This window comes from Anarhichas minor, unplaced genomic scaffold (assembly GCF_050575085.1).
Source record: "Anarhichas minor isolate MPS153535 unplaced genomic scaffold, ASM5057508v1 ptg000021l, whole genome shotgun sequence".
Taxonomy (NCBI): Eukaryota; Metazoa; Chordata; class Actinopteri; order Perciformes; family Anarhichadidae; genus Anarhichas; species Anarhichas minor.
Window position 1 is genome coordinate 3,818,337 of NW_027466467.1, and position 22,272 is coordinate 3,840,608.

At 41.5% G+C, this 22,272-nt stretch overlaps 1 protein-coding gene across 1 annotated transcript in view; it reads right to left on the bottom strand.

Annotated features, from left to right (window-relative positions):
* The window catches only part of stab1 (stabilin 1), a 62,774-nt gene that overhangs the window by 6,690 nt on the left and 33,812 nt on the right, over positions 1–22,272 (bottom strand). Inside the window, exons 43-65 of the mRNA XM_076096346.1 lie at positions 22,199–22,272; positions 20,565–20,636; positions 18,963–19,082; positions 18,821–18,868; positions 18,492–18,572; positions 18,075–18,221; positions 17,539–17,673; positions 17,373–17,432; positions 16,437–16,613; positions 15,806–15,895; positions 15,023–15,166; positions 14,051–14,107; positions 13,810–13,972; positions 12,893–13,042; positions 10,471–10,575; positions 9,373–9,489; positions 8,434–8,566; positions 8,271–8,331; positions 7,180–7,324; positions 4,519–4,652; positions 3,815–3,980; positions 2,900–3,006; positions 1,428–1,547 (exon numbers count right to left, since the gene is read on the bottom strand). Of these exons, the coding sequence (XP_075952461.1) occupies positions 1,428–1,547; positions 2,900–3,006; positions 3,815–3,980; positions 4,519–4,652; positions 7,180–7,324; positions 8,271–8,331; positions 8,434–8,566; positions 9,373–9,489; positions 10,471–10,575; positions 12,893–13,042; positions 13,810–13,972; positions 14,051–14,107; positions 15,023–15,166; positions 15,806–15,895; positions 16,437–16,613; positions 17,373–17,432; positions 17,539–17,673; positions 18,075–18,221; positions 18,492–18,572; positions 18,821–18,868; positions 18,963–19,082; positions 20,565–20,636; positions 22,199–22,272 (2,606 nt within the window). The remainder of the gene's footprint in view (positions 1–1,427; positions 1,548–2,899; positions 3,007–3,814; positions 3,981–4,518; positions 4,653–7,179; positions 7,325–8,270; positions 8,332–8,433; positions 8,567–9,372; positions 9,490–10,470; positions 10,576–12,892; positions 13,043–13,809; positions 13,973–14,050; positions 14,108–15,022; positions 15,167–15,805; positions 15,896–16,436; positions 16,614–17,372; positions 17,433–17,538; positions 17,674–18,074; positions 18,222–18,491; positions 18,573–18,820; positions 18,869–18,962; positions 19,083–20,564; positions 20,637–22,198) is intronic.

The following is a 22,272-nucleotide window of genomic DNA, read 5'->3' on the forward strand; positions in this document are numbered from 1 at the left end:
ATATAAAATGAAATAAAACACAATAGACGTATTACAAAGATTATAATACTGCTGTACTCTACAGGAGCCACAGCTTCATCTACAATGCTCTAAATATTAACCAAAAATAAATGCTAGCTGTTTGAGGTCCTAACTGCATTCTGGGAATATAGACTGAATTATTAGCAAATTAAATAATACAATATATATATAATATATAATTAGAGTATTTACAAATATCTATATAAATGGGCCAAACAATACGTTTTAGCAGTGGTGGGCCGTCAGGGCCTGCAAGGCCTTCTCTGCTGGCTAAACAGAATCACAAAGCTATATCTATTTTATAATTTAATAATTTTTCTTAAATACACTACATGTATTATAATTTATACAAATATTTTTCCCATTATCTTATTTTCTCATTGCACAGCTACTGTCTTCCTCAGTTGCTCTGCTTCCAGTGCAGCTTGTTTTAAGTAGAGCTTTTATCCAATCAGATTTCACCTCTGTGTCTCTAGGTAAGAACAGAGGCACAGGCCTGCAGACTCAAGTGCATCTATGTGCAGTTTAAGTGAATGGAGACGATATTGTTGATTGTCATAGTCTTCAACCAATCAGATCTTTAGTTTGACATGTTGGGCATATTCTTTGACGTGTCAGCACCTGCTAGCCGGCCTATAATGACGTCAGCATTACGTGCCGCTCAGTGTCCATGTACAGCTCTGCCGCGAGGTGCAGAGTGTGCTGTGATTGGTCAGTGGGCGAGCACGTGACTATCGTGAAACGAAATTTAACAGCAGAGGCTTAGTCGGGTAGTGAATCACATCACGTGATGCAGCTCAGCCAATCAAATATGGGCATTCTGACAAGTTTCCTGACCGGAGTGAGATGTACCACACACCGTGACACAGGGGACTGAGACGAGTCATAAGACAATCTCTTTGGGCTGTGACTTGTCATTAAGGAGTGATGGTGGGTCCCACAGTCAGACCAGCTGAGAACCATTGTCCTCCATGAGTGCAGAAAACATTATATTTTCCTGAATTTAAGCTTCTGCATTTTCCAAATGCTCTAGTACTATTCAAATGTATTGTAAGCCTCGTACCGAACAGTTTAATACGTACATAGTTACAGCCTTAGAAACGAATAATAACTGTGGCGGCATCATGTGGTTATAAGGTGGTATTTCAGCTGCAGGACAACAGTGAAGGCCCAGGTATAAAATGCACGGCCCGCCACTGCGTATTAGTAAATAGTTAAATTATGTATCTTGGGAGATCGAAACAGGAACAAAGCAATGTACGGCTGGGGACTGGGAGCAGCAGCAAAACATACTTTAGACACCTAAAAAATATTTGTAGATGAACCTTTGTCATGTAAACAAAAAGTACAATTAGTGTTGGTAATGTATTTAGTAATTAATAAGTAATAATTGAAGGGTACAGCACCTGGTTTGGACCGAAGCCGGCGTTATGAGGAACAAACAGCGTCACCTCAGACTTCCTGTGAGACATGAATTCAACAAGCTGTTTGCCCTCTGAGGACCGGCCGCTATAGTCCAACAACAACTACAGAGAGAGAGAGAGGACAAATTAAGTTATTTAGATTTACAATTGATTTGTTGTCAAGGGTTAAAACCAAACCAATCAATATGTGATGCATGCTTATATGTTATAAACATACACATCCTCTCGTCCAGTGTAGACGGGAAATTAAAAGACAAAACAACTGAGTCAGAGCACTTCATATGAGGTCAATACGTAGATGTGCTAATCGACAACAGGACTTTAAATTCAACTCAGAAACTAACAGTGGGCCAGAAGAGGAATACAGGAGCCAGTTTGATAACAGCTTCTTTTTTTTTGTGGAGATAGTTTGGTCAACACGGAGCCTCTCTACTTTTTCATTAACTTGTTAACTGGAAGTCTTCCAAAGCTCAGTTCTCTTCAGGAGGTGACGTCTGTGTTATCTATAAGGTTTGATTAACAATGCGAGAGTCTGAAGAAGTGTGTCCTTCGCATACCTCGAGAACCGCTCATCCGATCTACTTCACACTGAGCGGGTGCAGTGACCCACGGGAGTGCTTTGTCGAAGTTGGTGCAATTTGGATACGCAACAAGTTTAAATAAACAAGCTCTGTGCAGCAGTGGGGTCGGGGGGGTTTCAGTCGAGCTGCTGGATATACTAACGTTACAACCGAACTCTTCACTTCCCTGGAGACAAAGAGTGATGAGTGGTTGTCGAGAACAACTAGTCGGCCCGCTCCGAACGTTTACGCATTCCGAAGAGCCACACCGGGAGTCAAGCATCGTTTAAAATTGTCGTCTTTGTACAGAATATTTGTTGACGTCTGCTGACATCAAGTTCTGATAACAGAACGATATCTGAAGATAATTAATGATGTAATAATGAAATCAACTTCATTAAACAAAATCATTTACTTAAAAATAAGGTTGTTTATATGTCCACGATTTGAAAATCTCACTCCTTGACGCCCCACAATAGTAGTTTAAAAACAGACACCTGTATGAATGGATGTTATTAATCAGCTGGGAGCCAAACAGCTGACGAATGAGCCACTGATGGTGAAATATGAATGAAACAGTGATCAGCGAATGCAAACAACACTGTACTCTAGTTTATTACAGTTATCTTTATATGTTATTATTTTTAATTGTTTATCTTAATTTAACAAGTGTGTTATATTTTCCATTAACTACAGCATTCTATCCATGTCTTTATGTGCATTAAGTGTCTATGTATGTATTCATGAAATACAAACAAAGTTTATTATCATTATTACTATTCATATGAACACGCTGTTTGTTATTATTACTGATAGGAATGAAAATACTGATCCAAGTTATAAATAAACCAGAATTAACTTTTTACAACCAACTGGTCCAACTGTCACTCTCACCTTGTAAAAGATGGAGAAGTTGCTGTACGTTGCGAGGACGCTGGTCAGGACGCCGTTACAGAAGTCTCCGTTTCCAATGTAACTGGCAGGACACACACATGAAACATCTGCGCACACACACACACACAGTCGTTAGATCTGATGTCTCACCTCAACATTGTGATTTGTCTTTCTGACGTTTTGACCAGAGGTCAGCGCTCACTATCCATCAATATTCTGGAGAATTCCTCCAACAGTGGAATAAACTGTGATTGATATCAGACTCGCTGCTTCACAAGAATACAATTTATCGATCTGTTGTTTAAGTGTATTGCAGCAGAGGAGCCCACATACCTTAAATTGCTAGATTAGTCGATTAGTTGATGACAATTTTGTCAAGGCATTAATAATTTAAATTGTTTGTGAAGCCAAAACACCAAACATTCTATTGTTCCAACTTCTCAAATGCGAGTTTTTGGTTCTTATTTTCATTTATTTCTTAATATCAGCTATTGAATATTTTCTGACATGAACAATGATGGAAATAAGTCCATGACTTCATCCTTCTGTCCCTGATAAAACCTGATGTGTTTTATAAATATATTACAGTATTGTCAATAAACCGAACCAAATATCGCTGTTATCTGAATGTTTTCAATTCTAAGATGTCACCTAGAGCTCCGGGAACCGTTTCTGAGATATTAAAGAAAAACAGTTCATCAGTTAGTTTAAAGAATAGGTGACAGAATAAATGTATTAAAATAATTATAAGCTGCAGCTCTAGATTAAAAAGGCAATCCAGAAGGAGCTCTGTGATGCTCCAGCAGACTAAACAACAACAAATTAAAACAACAAACGCTCAGGAACTGAAATCTCCAGTGATATGAACAACAGACCGGCCTCTGTCTGAACACAGAGACTTTGCTGCTTTAGTACCGTTGAGCCTGTAGCAGTAGGCGTCGTACTTGCTGCTCTGGTCCACAGGTTCCTTGTAGATAACCAGGCCCACGTGGTTGTCTCCACACCTGACCGAAGGGAAGCGGGTCGGGTATCCCACCTGCCCCCCCTCCATCCAGCCGGCCACGCACAGATGCATCCCCAGCTGTCAGGACCAGAGATAAATGATTCATCACAAGTACCAACATGCACTGCTGGAAGTAATCATTTTCAACTAACTAGAAGAGGTAATTATGTGTTGGATACATCCGTCTCGTGTTGTGGTGGTTCTATCAGCAGGTGGAATCAGCACCTCGTACCTCGAGCATAAATCTGGCTTCATTGTTCAACATTTGAGGAAACATATGAGATCAGTACTCATGCACTTATGAGTTAATGGTTCAATAAACTGTTGTTCATCAGGGTTACAACTGTATTTAAAAAAAAGTAATTTCCTAAAACAGCTGAACATTGTAGTTTTTAGCAAACGTTACTCAAACAGGAGTTACTAAAGTAGTCACAGGTTTGTACGCTGCTCTCACTCACACAGCTGTTTGGGAGAGAGTAGCGGACTCTTCACGAAAAACAATGGTCTTCATCTGCTCCGACACGTTTTCTTATAAATATGCTGTTTGTGTTTACAAGAGCGAGGTGTACTGATCTGTCTGGTGTCCCTATGGAACCCCTTCAGTAGGCGGGTTTACCTGCTGTGCGTCTCCCAGCTGTTTAAAGTTGGCCAGCGTGGCGTCCTCGGCCTGGCAGGCGGCGTCGGCCTGACTGAAGTTCATCTTGTACTTCCCGTCTGGAGAGCGCAGGTTGAACACTCCTGCTGTGTTGGCTGAACCACAATAACCGTGTTACCGTTACCTCAGATTACTGTCGTCCTGCACAGCTCAGTGCAACTATTTTATCTCTACCAAAAATCGACTGAAAAAAAATTGGATTAAACCGCAGCAAAGAAAATATTGGTATCTGATTAGCTGTCAGATTGTTTTCCTCTTTGTATTAAAAACATAATGATCTTCGACCGCAAAACTGCCGTATCTATTAAATTCAGCATGACGACAACACCCTGATCGATGAGCACCAGGTAAGAATCACCTCTGGGTTTTAACGAGCTCGTGGCCTTAAAGGTAGAATATGGAGTCTGTTTGTAAACACAGCTTTCAAAATTCCTCCTCTCTGACTCAACGAGAGGGCGAGATAGAGGCGGAGAGAGAGAGAGAGACAGAGAGGAAGAGAGAGAGAGGAAGAGACAGGAAGAGAGAGAGAGAGGGAGGAAGATGAAGAGAGAGAAGAAGAGAGAGAGAGAGGGAGGAAGATGAAGAGAGAGAAGAAGAGAGAGAGGAAGAGAAACAGAGAGAGAGAGGAATAGAGAGAGAGAGAGGAAGAGAGATAAAGAGATGAAGAGAAAGAGAGGAAGAGAGAGATGGAGAGGAAGAGAGAGAGAGAGAGAGAGAGGAAGATAAACAGAGAGAGGAAGAGAAAGATAAAGAGAGATGAAGAGAAAGAGAGAGAGAGGAAGAGAGAGAGAGAGTGATTGAAGAGAGGTCATTATTAAGAACAAAGCCATGAATCAGAAGAATAAAAGGTTATTTTCTGATTGTTTCATGGCGGTTACGTTCTAAAGAACACATCCACATCTCCACACAAACGGATGGACTTTGACTGAGGCTTGCTTCATCCTGCTGAGGCTCGTCTGTGTCACTCGTCTGTGAGGTCTGTGAGTCTCGGTAGGCCGAGGGGGGCGTAACAAAGCACCGCCGTTTGACCCGGGAATGAGAAACGGGCTGCACTTCCTGCTCATTGGCTAGAGATTACTCCCCCATGTCGGGTCCAAATGCTTTTTTACTGACATCCAGAAATGTCCAGAACAAGGAAAGAGAAAATACAGGCGAAGGGTAAAGCCTGTGCAGATACAGACACATACTTTGAGTGATAATTGAGAGGAATTATCTTTGTATTAGTCCATATATTGTTTTTTAAGGAAATTGTTGCATATTATACCTTTAAAGGGATCGTTAGGATGTTTTGAAGTTGGGTTGTATGAGGTACTAATCTGTGTGTGTATTACCTACAGTAGAAGCTGTGGACAGGGGCCGCAGCTAAACGCATTTTAGCCCCCTTAAAGAAAAGTTGAATCTGTTAAAGTGTTATGTTTACAATATTTGCTCCGCTTTACCTTGCCGCCCTTTGAGACGGGGAACTTAAGCCGTTATCTCTGCTCTCTTCAAAGCCAAACTTGATCAATTTTACCTCGTAGAACTCTGGAGTTTCTCATCTAACGCTGCTTTGATCGATTTGTTCACTGTGTGACTTCGACGTTATTGTGTGACTTCAGTGTTTTAATGGTTAGTTCGGACTCACCAACGTTACACAATAGGGTCTGTGTGTGATTTGGCTGCATGGCCAGAGGAATGTAAGGTAGGCCCGTAAACAGGGGGGATGGGTCATAAACCTCCAGTCTGCAGCTCAGTATTGTCTCTTCAGATCCTGCTTGTGAGTTTGTCCAGGCCGGTCATAAACTGTGGACATGTCACTTAACTTACATTAGTGACCTGGAGATCATGTGAATAGTGTCACTGTTTCAAGAATTTAAAGATGTAATTCATCGTCTTTAACAGAATAAATTGATTATTTTTGGGTGGACCTTTCTTTAAGGCAGGTAAAATACAGCTGAACATTAATAATCTTCTGTGTTTGTACTCTGTCATCTACTGTAGGCAGTACACCGACTATAGATACTATAGACTATAGATACTATAGATTATAGGTACTATATAATCTATAGATACTATAGATTATAGATACTATAGATTATAGATACTATATAATCTATAGTATCTATAGTATAGATACTATAGATACTATAGATTATAGATACTATATAATCTATAGTATCTATAGTATAGATACTATAGATACTATAGATTATAGATACTATATAATCTATAGTATCTATAGTATAGATACTATATAATCTATAGTATCTATAGTATAGATACTATAGATTATAGATACAACCCTACATCGAAACATTCATCCCTTTAACGAGTTCCATGTTTAACGAGCGCTACGAGGTCGTGGCTATAACAAGCTCTGGGTGTTACCTGCTGTATTCCAGCTGATTGCTTGTTGACGTTTGTTTACGAGTCCCAGAAACAAATTGTTATTCAAAGCTAAAACTAATAAACAATGTTCTCCATAACATCCCCTACTGCAATAGAGTAGGATTGTGTGGCCAACATGGCTCCGGCTCAGCAGAGGCAACGCGAGACACGCGAATACACTGCAGCTACTGGTTCAGCCCAGATGTGTCACCACGGTAATAACCACTGCAACACAAGTCAGTGAAGATGTGTTACCATGGTAATGCAGGTCCTTGCAGTTGGCCACGGGGTCACAGCCTCCGTTGTCTTCCAGGCAGCGGTCCACAGGGGGCACCACCTTCTCCAGACACTGGACTCCATTACCCAGGTACCCTGGCAGGCACTCGCACTGACGCTCGTTCTGGAGGAAACAGATTACCAAGTGTTGATCATCGGGTTAAATCAGGTGCTGATATGTGGTTTAACTAGTATTGGTATGTTAATGTATTTCAGTTATTATACCATTCAAGCAGCCTTGGGGATTAAAATATTGAATGCCGTTACGTAATATAGATACAAAAAATGAGGATTATTAGCAGGATGACGATTTTAAAATACATTTTGAGATGAAAAACGATATACTACCATGGACGTACGTTACAACACTTCACCACACAAGTCCAACACAATGCCCTCTAGTGTCCGTAAAAAACAAAATGCTTTCAGTGTGGAAATTTTGTAAATAAGGAAAGAGGGAAAAAGAATCCCAGTACAGTGCAAGTTATGCCTTCAATGCTGTCATTAGTCAAGGACTCAAGGTATAACTTAAAGAAACAGGTCGGACCAACCAACGCCTGTATTTGCTTGAAGAAAAGTATTATTTTCTTTAAAAATACACTGAGCAGACGACACATTTTAAAATAAAAAAAAACCTTCTATAGTTACATTGTTCTGTTCTCTTACAAAACATATAAATGTGAATTAAGTTTAAATACAAGATATCTTATTGATCTTTCTTTTCTCGTCTGTATTTGCATATTTGGTATTGAGGTAATTATAAAGTAACGCAAAGTAATCAAGTTATTGTGATAGTTGGATTAAGTTACTGTCTAAATTCATTTTAACAGGTAATTAGTAATTGCAGTGAAATACATGTTTAAAATAATCCTCCCAACACTGCATATAAGACACAGCGAGTAGGAGTTCAACTTGTGGCGGTCTGGGGCTGGAAGATCATTAGTTTTGTTTTGTTGAGTTTAGTGCATCTCAATCAAAAATGATCCCCCCAAAAAACACAAATTGTCTTAATTTGTTAACCCTTAATTATATAAACACAGTGATGAAAATAAATGAAGGTCTTTACTCACTGGACCAGTGAACTTGCAGGAGGCAAAGTCATTGCAGCCGCCGTTCTGCTCTTCAATACACCTGGAATACAAACAGACAAACAACTTACATTCAAATAAAATTAAAAAAAACACAGAAGCAAAACAGCGACTTCATTTTGAGGAGACGACGGGCCACGCTTACCTGTTGATGGGCTCGCAGGAGTAGCCGTCTCCTTGGTAACTGCTGTGACAGGTGCAGTTGACGAGCAGCCCCGTCTGGTTACAGACTGCGTTTTGGTGACAGCCACCGTTATATTCGAAGCAGAGGTTTGGAGCTGCAGAGTGTTAATTAATAACAATAATAATAACTTTAATTGTGGAGCTCAGTTTATGCAAAGATGCAGCACAAAGTGCTTCACAACAGGAACAAAGAAAACAACAATATCACAACAATAACACTATAATCTGATCTGCTCACATGGTGGAGTCATGCCAGAACAAATGATCGTCAAATCAATTGTTCCGATTTTTTTGATTGCTAAGACATAATATTCAATAAATAAAGATAATTAAAACCTAAGTAAAAATATATAAGGTTTTCTGACTTTAAACTTTGAGGGGTATTATTTCCAGATTGGGGGGAAACGTGTTCGATGCGAACAACAAATCTACATCTGATCATGTGTTTCACTGCTTATTTAAGTTTATGTCAGCTTGTCCCTTTTGTCCCCTAAAGTGTGTGTGTGTATAATAAAAGCTACAGCTCCTGCACTGTTGGTCAAAGCTGGATGTAAACTCTCACATGACCACACCTTGGTCTTAAAGAGTAACTCAACCCCCAAACCACATGTTTTAACTGTAAAGCAATGTGTATTGGTATTTAGTAGTGTTGTTGATAGATTCAGGTGCACATCTTGACATGCAGAGAGGAGTATCAGTGATGAGTAGCTGTTACCCTTTAAGTTAGCCTGTTAATCGCTTTAATACACCATGATCATGCTTTGGTTTGTCTGGTGTATCTCCTATGTTTCTACCTGTTATTATGTTGCTACTAGAATTACTATCGTCGTGCTGACAAAAGACAGCAGACATTCAATGTCTTCGTCTGGTAAACGATTGTCCTGTGCTGCAGCACACTCACGTGGCTCCGGATCACAGAAGGTGCCGTTCCCCTGAAACCCAGATTTACACTGACAACCAGCACCTGGCACACAGTCAGCCTGAGCGTGGCACCGCCGGCACTCCTCTGGGATCGAGCCTGGACGGACAGACGGACGATTCATCAAAAAAAGGAAATGAAAACGGTGAACAGGCCTTTAATATTGTAAAATGATGACAGAGAAGCAACGTGTGTGTATGACAGCCAGAAAGCAATTAGAGAGCAGAAACCTCCACAAAGGCTGAAAAATCTTCTAAACTAATAAAAAAAGAGAAAACGTTAAGCGTATTGGCTGATGATAACTAAATACTGTCTGGGAGTATTAGTGGTTTGTACAATGATGAATCATGTTGCTTTGACAAACCCCTTTAGGTGAAATGCTGTCACATATTTAACGACTGCTTGCAGTTAATATGTACACATTGTTTTTTGTTGCTGGTGCTCGCTAGTGTGACATCTACTGGTTCTGAATGTCTTGTTGTAAATAAATCCTTTAAAAATAACACTATATATCTTTCATGGTGTTCAAAGATTTATGTTGTTGGTAAGAACCAAGAGAAACACTGTTGGTTTTGGACTTTTCATGGGATTTGTTGAACACCGGCCTTATTAGTTAAACATCCTGCAATTAGTTTCACTAATTGCAATCAGGTTGTAACGGGTTTGTTAAGGACCCAGGAGCAGTACGACAGACACCAGGGATAGTTTGAATCAGAGTTTTATTTTGCTCTGGACACACAACAGGTAGAATCACAGGGAAAAAGCGGCAGGATCTCATGGTCGGGAACAGAAGGCTGGGTGAATTACCGGGGCAGAGGCAAGGCGGGGTATCAGTCCAAGGGTATACGCTGGAAGGTTTTGCATGGAAGCGGAGAACGATCTGGCAGTGAGTGTGTGTGTGAGACTGGGGTTTAAATAGTGGATGCAGCAGAGTGAGCAGGTGAGAGTAATGAGCTGATGAGGTGAGTGTGACTGGCAGGTGCACTGAATAACCTGATTAGGTGAGTGAGAGGTGGAAAAAACAGGATAGTAGTGGCAGAGCTGTGACACAGGTCCTGACATTCAGGAGGGAAAACTCACCTAAATCGATCTGGCAGCGATCCCCCTTCCAGCCCGGGTTACAGACACACTTTCCAGAACCTTCCATGCCTACATCACACCTTCCCTGCTTCCCGCAGTTGCAGGCTGAAAGAGACGAAAAACATGACTCAGCCTCTCGGACTCTTGAATAATCTCACAAATAAAGTTGTGAAGATGGAGGGAGTTACGCAAGAGGTTCCTGCAGCAACAGTCTGGTTCACTTTTCTCCACAGACGATGTGAGGCGATGGACAGTTGGAGCTCTTCGATGCTTTGATCGACATCAAACTTTCTTAGCTGAATCATCAGTCCGGACGAGACAGAAACAACCGTGTTGGAAACGTTCTGTAAAAGTCAGAAGGTCGAGAAGCCTTCCGACACAAAACATGAAGGACGACTACAACTCCAATCACAGAGCTTCAAATCCATCTTGTGTGCTCTCGGCTATCGAAGGGCTTAAACCTGATGAAACATTCAGCAGTTTAAAATCACTTCACTTTCTCATTTTGGATCAGTTTTGGGATTGATTTAGTAACCATGGCGATGGGTTTTTTGTTCCTCACTGCAACAAGTGACGCAATCTGAGTTCGCCACAGCTCCCGACTCGCATCACACCTCTCGACTGGCGTCGTCGTCGTCTTCTCCTCCAGCGTTGGTCAACGTTTGACGATTGATCATTGTTCAAAGAAAAACCGTTGACTTTGACAGAAGATGATCGGCAGCAGCTTGTTGTTGTGCCGTGAGACTCTCTGAGTGAAGACGGACGGAAGGTTCGTCCTGAGCCGCTAACGCACCCGGCTGTGTGATGGTGAGTGTTGAGGGTTGCTATAGTGACAGACTGCAGCAGAGATGATGGGGGTTAGGCTGTCTGCAGACCAGAAATGTTTAAGTCGGGTTGCTGGTTGGTTTGAAGGTGGGGCGGGGGAGAAAAAAACACTTTAATGAAGGAGAGAGAAAAGTTCTCATGTCCGTTGGAGGTCTTATAGCCAGAGGGCGGTTTGTTCAATTTGAACGGGGGGATGGAGCTTTACAGGAGCTCTATAGTTTAGAGAATATTATAGATTCAAGATGACAGAAGGGCAAGATTTAGAGAATAAGGCACAGTTAGAAATCCTACTTCAGCACCACGGACAGCGTCATGGATTGATCAACACTAGGCCACTGATATTTCAGAGCCGTGGTCAGGGCCATGGATTCTAACTTATATAAACTCAGTCAGATGAAGGATCAATGGGTCGGGCAGACTAGACTAATTTATTCAACTCTCTCTGCTATCACAGGATAGAGACGTAGGTTAACAAGGGGCATGCATTTTGGTCATTTTGCCTAAAAGAAGGATGGCCTCCCCCGTCATATCCCCTACTGCCCTCAGCTGTATTCATAATTGTGCATTAAGCACAGGAGCTACGGCGGCTACGTGCTTAGGCTCGGTTGCTGAAATGTAACAACACATCAAGGCTACGGCAGAAACTGAGGTACCACGTGAAGACAATGATTGCCTGCTTTGTGTTTCTGAGATTGTCGACGGTGAATATAACATTAAACGAGTTGAAGAAAGGTAATCTGCTCCTTTTCTGGCAAAAATCAATCGCAATCTCCGCTGCGAACCTTCTCCTCACTGTGATCGCCACTCACTACGACTGCACAGTCGTGGTTCTATATTGAGTAATAAAAAGAAGTTGAAATCTTTGTTACCTGACAGTAACTCCAGTTATATAAACAAGTGTTTACTGATGATATAAACTTCTGCCGGTAATAGTAGAGATGCACCGTTTGCAATTTTCTTGGCCAATTCCATATTTTGCAGATTCACATTTTCTTTCTTTCTAAGAACTGTAACTGACAACACACACAAACGTTTTTGTAACTTGTCTTTCATGGAAATTCAATTGTATGCAAATACAATTATCAAACAGTTTTCCAAATGTTTTAAGGTTGTTCCTCCACGGCTTCTTTAGGACTTGGTGTTACATGTTTTCTACACTCACACTGAAGAACTTCCACGCCGACGGCATGATGTGTGTGCGTGGCTGTATACTGTATGCACAACGTGCATGTTGTGTGCGTGGCTGTGTTACTATCCATCATGCAGATGGCACGTGTGTCAATTTGAATCGGATACATGTGACCAATAAAGGATCCCAAGGCACCGGGTCACTAGCATTGGCCAATTAGCTGACAACAGTCTGGTTTTGATCTTTGCCAATAAAAAAGAGCAAGAAGATGTAAAAAAAAAAGGTTTGAAGCTTGGAGAATCTGGGTATTTATCAACCTTTTAAAAGGGAATACTTGATGCTAAGAACTAAAATATATTCATATGTTATGATCATTTTGCTGTGAAAAATGTCCACAGAGAAAATCACATTCTGAGAGGAGAATCTCACACGCACAAAGTCTAACTTTCCTGTATTTGGTCTACCTACCTGTGCAGTTGGGGCCGTAGTGTCTCGTGGAACACAGTGTGCAGGCTTTGCCTATGAAGCCTTCGTTGCACCTACATCTTCCTGATCCCTGCATGCCATCGTCGCATGAACCATGGTTACTACAAGGGGCCTCCAGGCCACCTGGACAAACTGAAACACACAGGGAAGAGGTGGAGTCAGGTGAGGACAAACGTAAGAGACACACCGTCACTGTGCTTCAAACCAACTTCTTTTCCTCACGGCTGACGTTTTGATTTTTCAGACACAGGTGTAACCAGTGGTGGAATGTAAGCTAAGTAAATGTACTGTGCTTAAGTCTGTCTTTTCATGCATCTTTATACTTCTACTCCACTAAATAATGTACTTTTTATTCCACTACATTTATCTAACAGCTTTAGTTCCATTGGAAATTAAGATGTCAGCATATTAACTCTCAGCAGAGCTTATAAATGATTATGTTTTGTTCTAAATGAAACTAGCCAACAGTTTTTAGCACAGCTGGACAGTCAAACTTTACTTGAAGCTAGGGTGCAAGACTGTAAAATATAAATGAAGTCTGTTAATTCAAGGGGCGTCTGTAGCGACATTCCTGCTCTGAGAACTCCAGAAGAATTATGATAGTTCTCAGAACGAGTGGGGGGGGGGGGGGATGTTACCAACACAAAACCAACAGGATTTGTTTCTGGAACCATTACACAACTGCATCAGGTTAAGAATCTTAAATGAAATCTAGATTTGAATGACCTGTCCTTTGTGCCACCCTTAAGACAATCTTTACATTAGTAGCTCCACAAAGAGTAAAAGAATGAACACTGGAGAATCTAGGGGGACAAAAGATTTTCTCCAGACCCCTGTGGGCTGGACTAGATGAATGTCTGACGACAGAATCATCAATATTCCCTATGTGCCTTCCTTACCTTGACAGTCTCGGCCATAGTGGTTTTTGCAGCACTTTTGGACCCAGGAAGAAAACTGACATACTCTCTTACAGCCCATCCTGCTGATATCATCCAAGAGGTACCAATGATTGTGGCGGCGCCCATACGGTGGGGACCTGTTCATACAAGGCTCCGTCTTTTGCTGAAAGAAGGCGGGACGTACGTTTATCTCTATGTATCGTACAAGCTAATCATTTTCCAATTTTTAACCAGATCTTACCGTGTCTTGGTGTCTGAAGGGACAGGATGGTGGGAAGGGGCAGCGTCCACAGCGACCCTGAGACATTATAAGACAGAAAGCTTCAGTCCAGGTTCCAAGACAACGACAAAGCCCTGACATCAAAATAATAATCACAGCAGTGTGGTATCTGTATTTGCAGCAATGGTACTACCAACAATAGTTGAGGATGAAGCTGCATTAAGGTCCGGTCACATCGTTGGTGACGTAGGGACTCCTCGCCGGGTTAGTTCAATTTGGTAAATCACCCTCGCAAGTTTACCGCTAAAATGCTAACGCCAGTCAGTCACAATAGTTCTCAGGACTGTAGTTCATTTCATCCAATAAAGAGTTACTGATTAGGGAGAAAAGCTTCTGTCGCATTCCTGTCTGACATTCCTCTTTTGTAAATCACTATATACTCTGACAGAGAAAGTAAAATAAAAGCTAAAAAGTGACGATGGCTTCCTCCATTTTGGGTTCTCTGTTCCCCCAAAGGTCAGCATTGGCAAGACTTGAAGATTTACGCAGATTCACTTTGTGCATACAAACAAATCCACACAGTAATTCCATTGAATTGATTTGTGTGTTAAATGCTGGTGTGACTAGTCCTTTGGAGTCACAATGAGCGGCTAAGTGTGGCAGAGCTAATACTATAACTAATATCCCTATTTTGTAGCCACACTGCAGCACCACATTATGTATTAACTTGTAGTGTTTTGTACTTCTAGTCAGCTCACTAAGTCATGTTACATTTCAATGTGTCTTAGCTTTGGTTTTGTTATTGTGTCGCCAGAACTCTCCAAATATGTCCTGATCTCAACAGACTATTCAAGTAAAACAGGTAATGATAGTTTGTACAAGTAATAGTATTTATTTTATTACAACTAGTACTAGCTGCAAAAGTGTGAACATGTATATTGTGAGTTTTAAAGCAGTAGCAGTATTGAAAGTAATAATTTTAGCACTACTAACGTAAGTGGTTCTGTTCTCCCCGCTGTCGCAGATCGCTCCCAGGCCCGGTGGTTCCAGTAGCTGGTCGATGCCATAGGCAACGCCCTCTTTGAAGTTCATGTAGCGCTCCACTACCCTGGCATTGTCATTAATCGATACAGCCCCCTGAACACACACACACACACACACACACACACACACACACACACACACACACACACACACACACACACAAATCAATAACTTTTTAAGTGTTAGGTACAATGCAATCCTATAGTACAGCAGTATAACATAGTATGGTATAGTATGATATAGTTTACCACAGTTAAGTATAGTGTGGTATAATGTAATATAATAATGACAGTAACATAGTATATTATCAAACCACCAGCTGTGTAAATTTGTGTGAATTTCTGCACGATCATTCACTAACACGGAGACACTTCACCTCTGAAGCGTGAACATTATTTTCCTGATTCATCAGAAAACCAAACAAAGGCGTGTTGTGTAACCTAGCAACCACACAGTAAAGAGCAGCATGTCCTGCGTTGGTCTCGACGTCACCGATCAACGAGGTACAGTATCAATCCAAATCACTTCATCACTGCTCGTACGGAGTTCATTGACCGTCATGGTTAGGATCCAGGATGTTGTTGCTGTCAGTGTGAAACTGTGTTTTCTTCGACATCATCATGGCAACATGAGACAACACCGTTTACTGAAGTAACAGTCGGCTTCCAACATGGCTACCCTCTTTGAATTCTATGTGTGTGTGTGTGTGTGTGTATTTGTGTGATTTCTCACCACCAGGGTCTTGTCACAGCTGTACTTAATGGTGGATCCGTGCATGGTGCGCAATGACGAGTATTTATCCGGCTGACCGATACCTAAAACCTAAACACACACAAAGAAAATCACAACGCTGTCTTTCTAAAGCCAAAACAGAGCCTCCCTCCCCCCTGCTCCTCATCCTTCACCTCCTCCTTTTGAAGAACTCTACAGTTTTAACAACTATTTGGATATCTGAATAATCATCCGAGTCGTGTTTGAGTCAAGCGAACATTTGCTGTTTTTCTTTGTCTTATATCTTAAAGACGGATATTGTAAATGGATGATTTTTGGGTTTTGAACAGTGTGGTTTGTTTGGAAAGAAAATCAAGACATCCTCATCTTGGGTTTTGGAAAACTGTGATTGACATCTTCTTGACTATTTTCTTATATTTTAATAGACGAAACGGTTCATTCATAAAATAAATTAAACATAATGAATAATAACATAATAACAGAACTACACGTGATTTAAAAAAAATATTTGTTTTCTTTTTGGGCTGGAGTGAACTTTTCATTCTGTCGGCGCCCAATTAAGGGTTACGTTTGGAAGCCATCCTCCTACTGCCTTCTGCCTTCTCCCACCTCCTCCTCCTCTTCCTCCTACCTTGGAGTTGCGTATGATGTGAGCCTTCACTAAGGCAGCCACTTGATCTCGGTGATCGGGGCTGGAAAGCCAGTGCTTTCTTTCAGCTGGCAGGGAGTTGAGGGCCTTGTCTGTGGGCCAGAACATGGTGAACGGCTGATGGATGGACAACTGGAGCACGGGGAGTAACCCCACATCCTGCACAAAGAGTGGACAGAAAGATTACGTGAATATTACGCGTGGGTCGATTTCTGTGAGTTTTCACCCCGCAAATAAAAGGCATCACTCCCACAATTATCATCACAATCACATTGCACTACAACACGGAGGCTCCGTGGTCTGACCCAAGACCACAAACTTTATTACTCCTTTCAACATTGACAAAGACAGTGCACACCAGATCCATTGCTTTTGTACTTACCTTTGACAATAAAAGGCCTAGACATATACAGTAACTACATAACTGTTAACCAGAGGGAACTCAAATTCAATCAGAATATTTCGCCAAAAGGAAACTCAATAAAATAGCTTAAAGTAGCTTAGGCTATATAAGAGATAAATTAATTGAATTCAATAGTTGGTCCTCTGCTTGTGCAATCTATTTGTGTGTTATATATTCTTCACATTCCAGGTGTGTGAAGTGCAGAATGTTGCTGGATTCGGTTCGTGTTGCGGGATCTTTGAAGCTGCTGGTGTTCTCCTCCAACTGGCCTCAAGTGGTAGTTACGTTTTTTGTGCTCTCGGATAAAAAAAGAAAAAAAAAAAAAAAAAAAAGAGGTGAAAGGAGGAGTTGGCATCAAGGAAGTGGTTCTAGGAGGATAAGCAGTGACAGAAGGAGGAAGACAAGTAGGTGTAAGAAGAGGATGTGTAAGTGGGGGAGGCAACATGGCAGAGGAGGAAGAAGACGTCAGAGCAGAAATCAAACCAGGAGGTGCAGCGTGTTTTTAAAATGTTTACCTCCACAAGTTTGTAGAAGCGGCTGTAGCCATAAAACACAGCTGCTGACGTTAAGTTCATCTAAACAGAGAAAGAGAGAGAGAGAGAGAGAGAGACGTCACACTGGCTGTCTTTCAATCCTGATGGATCATAAATCGTTTATTAATTTCAAGTAAACTCAACTTACCGTGTTAGACTCCATGCTTGGTTTGTCCTGCAGCCTGTAGGGCGTCAACAGTGTGTCGATGTGGTGAATGACTCCGTTAGAAGTGGTGTAATCGCTCTTCACAATCCTCGATCTGTTGTTGACCCAGACTGAACCCTGCAGGAGAGCAAGGGACAGGGAGAGGTGAGGCAGACAGGCAGCAGCAAAGACCAGGAGAGTGGAGAGGTGGATTGTGAGACAGGTGAAGACATGGAGGCAGTTTGAGAAAAGGGGTTATCAGCAGTGTTTAGCTCAAAGTTCATTTCATACAGACTATTTATGAATAAAGTTCACTCCCCAAAATGAAGTGGTTTACGTTCATTTCTTCAGTTTTTAAAATAAAAATAAAAATGTTATACTTATTTATTAAAATCCAAACATTCACATTTTGTTCTATGTTTTAGCATCAAAATGCCCATAAAAAATCATCTTAAATACTGTTATGGCTGGATCTTTATTGATGCCGAGTAGAGCTGCCGTCCTCCACAAATAAATGTGTGTGTATGTGTGTGTGTTACCTGCTGCAGGCTGAAGTGCAGTGTGTGTCCTGACGTAGAGACAGCGAGTTTGGTGGTTTTCAGGTCACTCAGGGTCAAAATCTCACAGGAAACAATGTGGTAACGAAGCAGCTCAGAGAGACGACCGGACCGCTCCCATTCCTCAACCTTCAAACACCAGTTAATGAGGTACATTTCATGCACTAGAAACCATAATCCAGTCTTATGACTCACACACAAAAATGTACTTGATTATTAAATCAGAATCAGAAAAATGTACTTACTTATTAAATGATTATTAAAGTGATTCATCTTGTAAATTACAGTATAGTTTTTCTAGGTAAGACACTTAGATCTAAGATAAACAAAAACTCATGAGTAGGGTAACATCATTATTATTACATGAGATCATTTAAAAACAGCAGATGTTGTACACACAGTGGAGTCGTTGTTTGTTTCCGCTAGAGGGACGAAGACAGTAGACGGTCCGTCTTTATTAAGAACACGAGATGTTGATTTCTGAGGAACACAAAAAAAACAAAGTGAACTCACGCGATGACGTTAAATTAAACTTATCTTTTTTGTCAGTTGTAACTTTTTTTAACAATTTAATTGAATCATGTGTAAGCAGGGCAGCCACCGAAAAATTACTTTTGGCCAGCTGCTCTGCTCTGTCTTGCAGTCGTGTATTTGCAAACCATCCATGTTTTCACTTAGCAGCATCAAATGAATGTTTTATTTACTGTGTGGATTTCAACATGACTCACCGCTACCATTCGACGGAAGAAGTCATTCTCTGATTGGCGGAACACCTCCTGTAAGACAGACAGACTTCCTGTGATGGGGGAGGGGGGGGGAGACAGTGATAGGTCAGAGGGTCAGGGGGAAGTCAGAGGTCATGTGACTCACGTTGTTGTTGGTTCCCCGGCAATTGATGCCGTCGCCCACGTGGCCTCTGTAGCAGGTGCAGTTCCTCTGACCCTGACCCATATACTCACAGCGAGCATGCTGACTGCAGCCGCCATTTCTCTGCACACACAAAAATGTATCTTTAATTGCTGACAAAAGGACACGCTTGGATGTTTCTGATTAGTTGAGTCCTCAGTTAGTCCGTCTGCAGCAAAGGTCTTAGCTCAGTGCCGGCTTTAGCCTAGCTGTCGCACGGAGCAAATGTTTCAAACGTTAATCAAAAATGCTCAGAACAGCAGGTGGAGTTGAAGTGAGCTTCAACAAAAGCCAATCACTTGAGCTCCTTGTTAACCCTTTACAAGCATGTCGCAGATTAATGAGCTGAGAGCTTAAATGGAGGAAACTGCAGGAGGAGTATCGTCCGTTTCAGTGTGTATTTGATATGCACAAACCGATCCAAGACATCATTTATATCTGTGCAATGTGGGCAATAACTTGTTTTTTTTGCTGATTGATTAAATAGATAGCAGCTAACTTTAGAAATCCTGCTGCCACCACAGAATATATTTTCATTATCTAGAGAAAATGTGGTTTGGAGATTTGCTTTGAAGTGGGGCGACTGTGGCTCAGTGGTAGAGCGGGGTCGTCCTTCAATCAGAGGATCGGCGGTTCGATCCCCGGCTCCGCTAGTACATGTCGATGTGTCCTTGGGCAAGACGCTTAACCCCCAAATGGCTGTGCCTGCGTAGTATGAACGGTGGGTGGATGGTTAATTAGAGTCCTGATGGTCCCTGTCATCAGTGTATGAATGATGACATGTAGCGCTTTGAGTGGTCGCGTTGAGAGAAACGTATAAAAATTGTAAACACAAATCATATTGTGCTCCCTTGCAATATACATGCATTAAAGCTTAGCAATATCACACTTAGACAGAATGCACATCTTGCCTACAAGCTGCTTCCTGTTAATCGGAAACAGAAAAACCTAATTAGGACATGATGTACACCATGTCCCCAGAGCCTCTTCCTGTTATCAGAAACCTAACGACTGTCACATCATGTGACAGGGAGATAACAGAACACATAAATACCAAGGACTCCGGTCTCAGTCTCAGACTGCGCTCTTAACAGAGAACATTTACCTTTTCGCTCTTCACAGAGAAACATAAACACGCCTTAACGGAACAAATAGCATTATAAATCATATCCTTCGGGACATAACATATATACATCTGCTTGCTTACGAGAGGCCTAAAGCAGACCGGCCGAGGCTCTCGTGTCATATTTGATATCTAGAAAAGCCCACCGGGGGTATATGCTGAAGAGAGAAACGCAACAGTCGGAAGACTAGAAAAGCACAGACCGTTTACCATTCAACATCCTAATGGTGATCACTACAGTCCAAACGCGCTCACTGTACAAACTGTGTGGAACAGCTCACTGCCTACAAGGTGAATGAAATAATCAATGACGATACCAGACTGTGTGATCTGTTTTTAAGAGCTGGTTTGTGCTGGCAGAGATGCAAGTAAACAGGATTGTAACAAGACAGAATAAAGTAGATGACTGCAAGAAAATCAGCAAAAGTGACACACAGACATACATTTCTGCAGGGGTTGACAGGGTAACAGAACCTCCCTGATCCTTGAAAGCCCATCCGACACCTGCAGGCCGTCTTGAGACAACAACAGAGCAGACAGAGAAAACAGTCAGTCAATAAAAGAGTCAATTACAAAATCCATCTGTTTCCTCCCCTCCCCTGTGATCTGCTAAACAGCAAATCAAATAACAATTTCTCCTGAACTCCAAGTCATTCTTTTGAGCTGTAAACACAGATATATAGTTTCCGGAGGGAGGTTAATGTAATGACAACAGCTGGGCTTATTGACATATAAAATGCGTGATCCCAGAGATCACAGTGGACTGTGACTGAGTGTTCAACCTGTGTTCAGTGTCCCGCTCTCTGCGGTCACCTACACCGTGTTTTAACGCAGCCGAAATTACGATATTGTTGTTGTTATTTACATGTTTTTTATGTTTCTGGTGTCAGACAACTTAAAGAGTATGAAATAGTAACGTAATCATGGCCCATAAACACTACATGTTATGCAGCAGTCATTCCCAAGCTGCTGTGCTGCGGTGATAAAATCCTATTTTGTAATAAGGTTGTCTAATAAAATCGCAAATTTAAATATTGATTAACGAGCACAGCTCCTCTGCTGTGTTCAGCTGTAGAGGTGAATGACCAAAGAGAAAAGTTTGAGGTAAAAGAAAGTCCTTCTTAACTTTACTGGCACAGTGTCTCTCAGAGGGCAGCCTTCATTACAGTCTTGGAAAAGCTTAGTGTTCCCCGAACACACTAAAACACCAAGCCAGGGCTGTTTCGTGAAATCTTAGTTTTTCAGGGAGCTAAAAACTGTTTTCGGCTACGTCCACACAAATACATTTTTGTTTTAAAACACATATTTTTTTGCTAAATTTAAGCCTCGCATCCACACTTGTTTTCTTTGTTTTGAAACCCCTAAAATGGAAATGTGGAAACATTAAAAAACGCTGCTGACCCAGTTTTAGTCTTACAACTCCGGTATCGCTTTTTATTCTAGACGGGCGAAAATGAGACTTTTGAAAAAGATGACCATGAAACCCTGCAGCGACACAATCGCCTCATGATTGGGTCTTACTAGTCCTGCCCCTATCACATGACCCTTTTCCAGAAGAAAACAAACATCAGCCTCGACTACCGGTGGTTAATTCAGCATGGACAACAAATTACAGGCGTCACTGACCTTGTTGTGTATGCTGGCAGCTGTCATGCAGTAAAGTTCTGTATTTTATGATGCTAATACTGCCTACATGCGCAGGAGAAAAGCTTTTATTTGAGCAATTTGCAGCAATTCCTGTGTGCAGCAGCACTAATCTGCCTCAGGCGTGTTAGTATGGATGGAGATTATTTCTGAAACGGCACTAAAAACTCTTCTGTGCCTGGAGATTGTGTATTGGATGTATTAGTGTGGATGTAGCCTTAGAAATAGAGAAACATTTAACCGGTTTAATGAGGACGTATTTTTACTTTATCAAACTGCATAACCAACATGAATGGTGGCCAAAAGTATAAAAATAAAACTTTTCTTTAAACCTCACCTGAACTGAACCAAATCTCAGGTACAGTGAAGCCTCGGTGCTGAATCATTATGAGTTTAACATTATGTGCCGTACTGCAGTGCGGTGTTGTCTCACCGTGTTGGGGCCTGTTCTGGTGCAATCCGCTGACCTGTGGCAGCCTCCATTGTTGACCAAACAACCGTCAACCT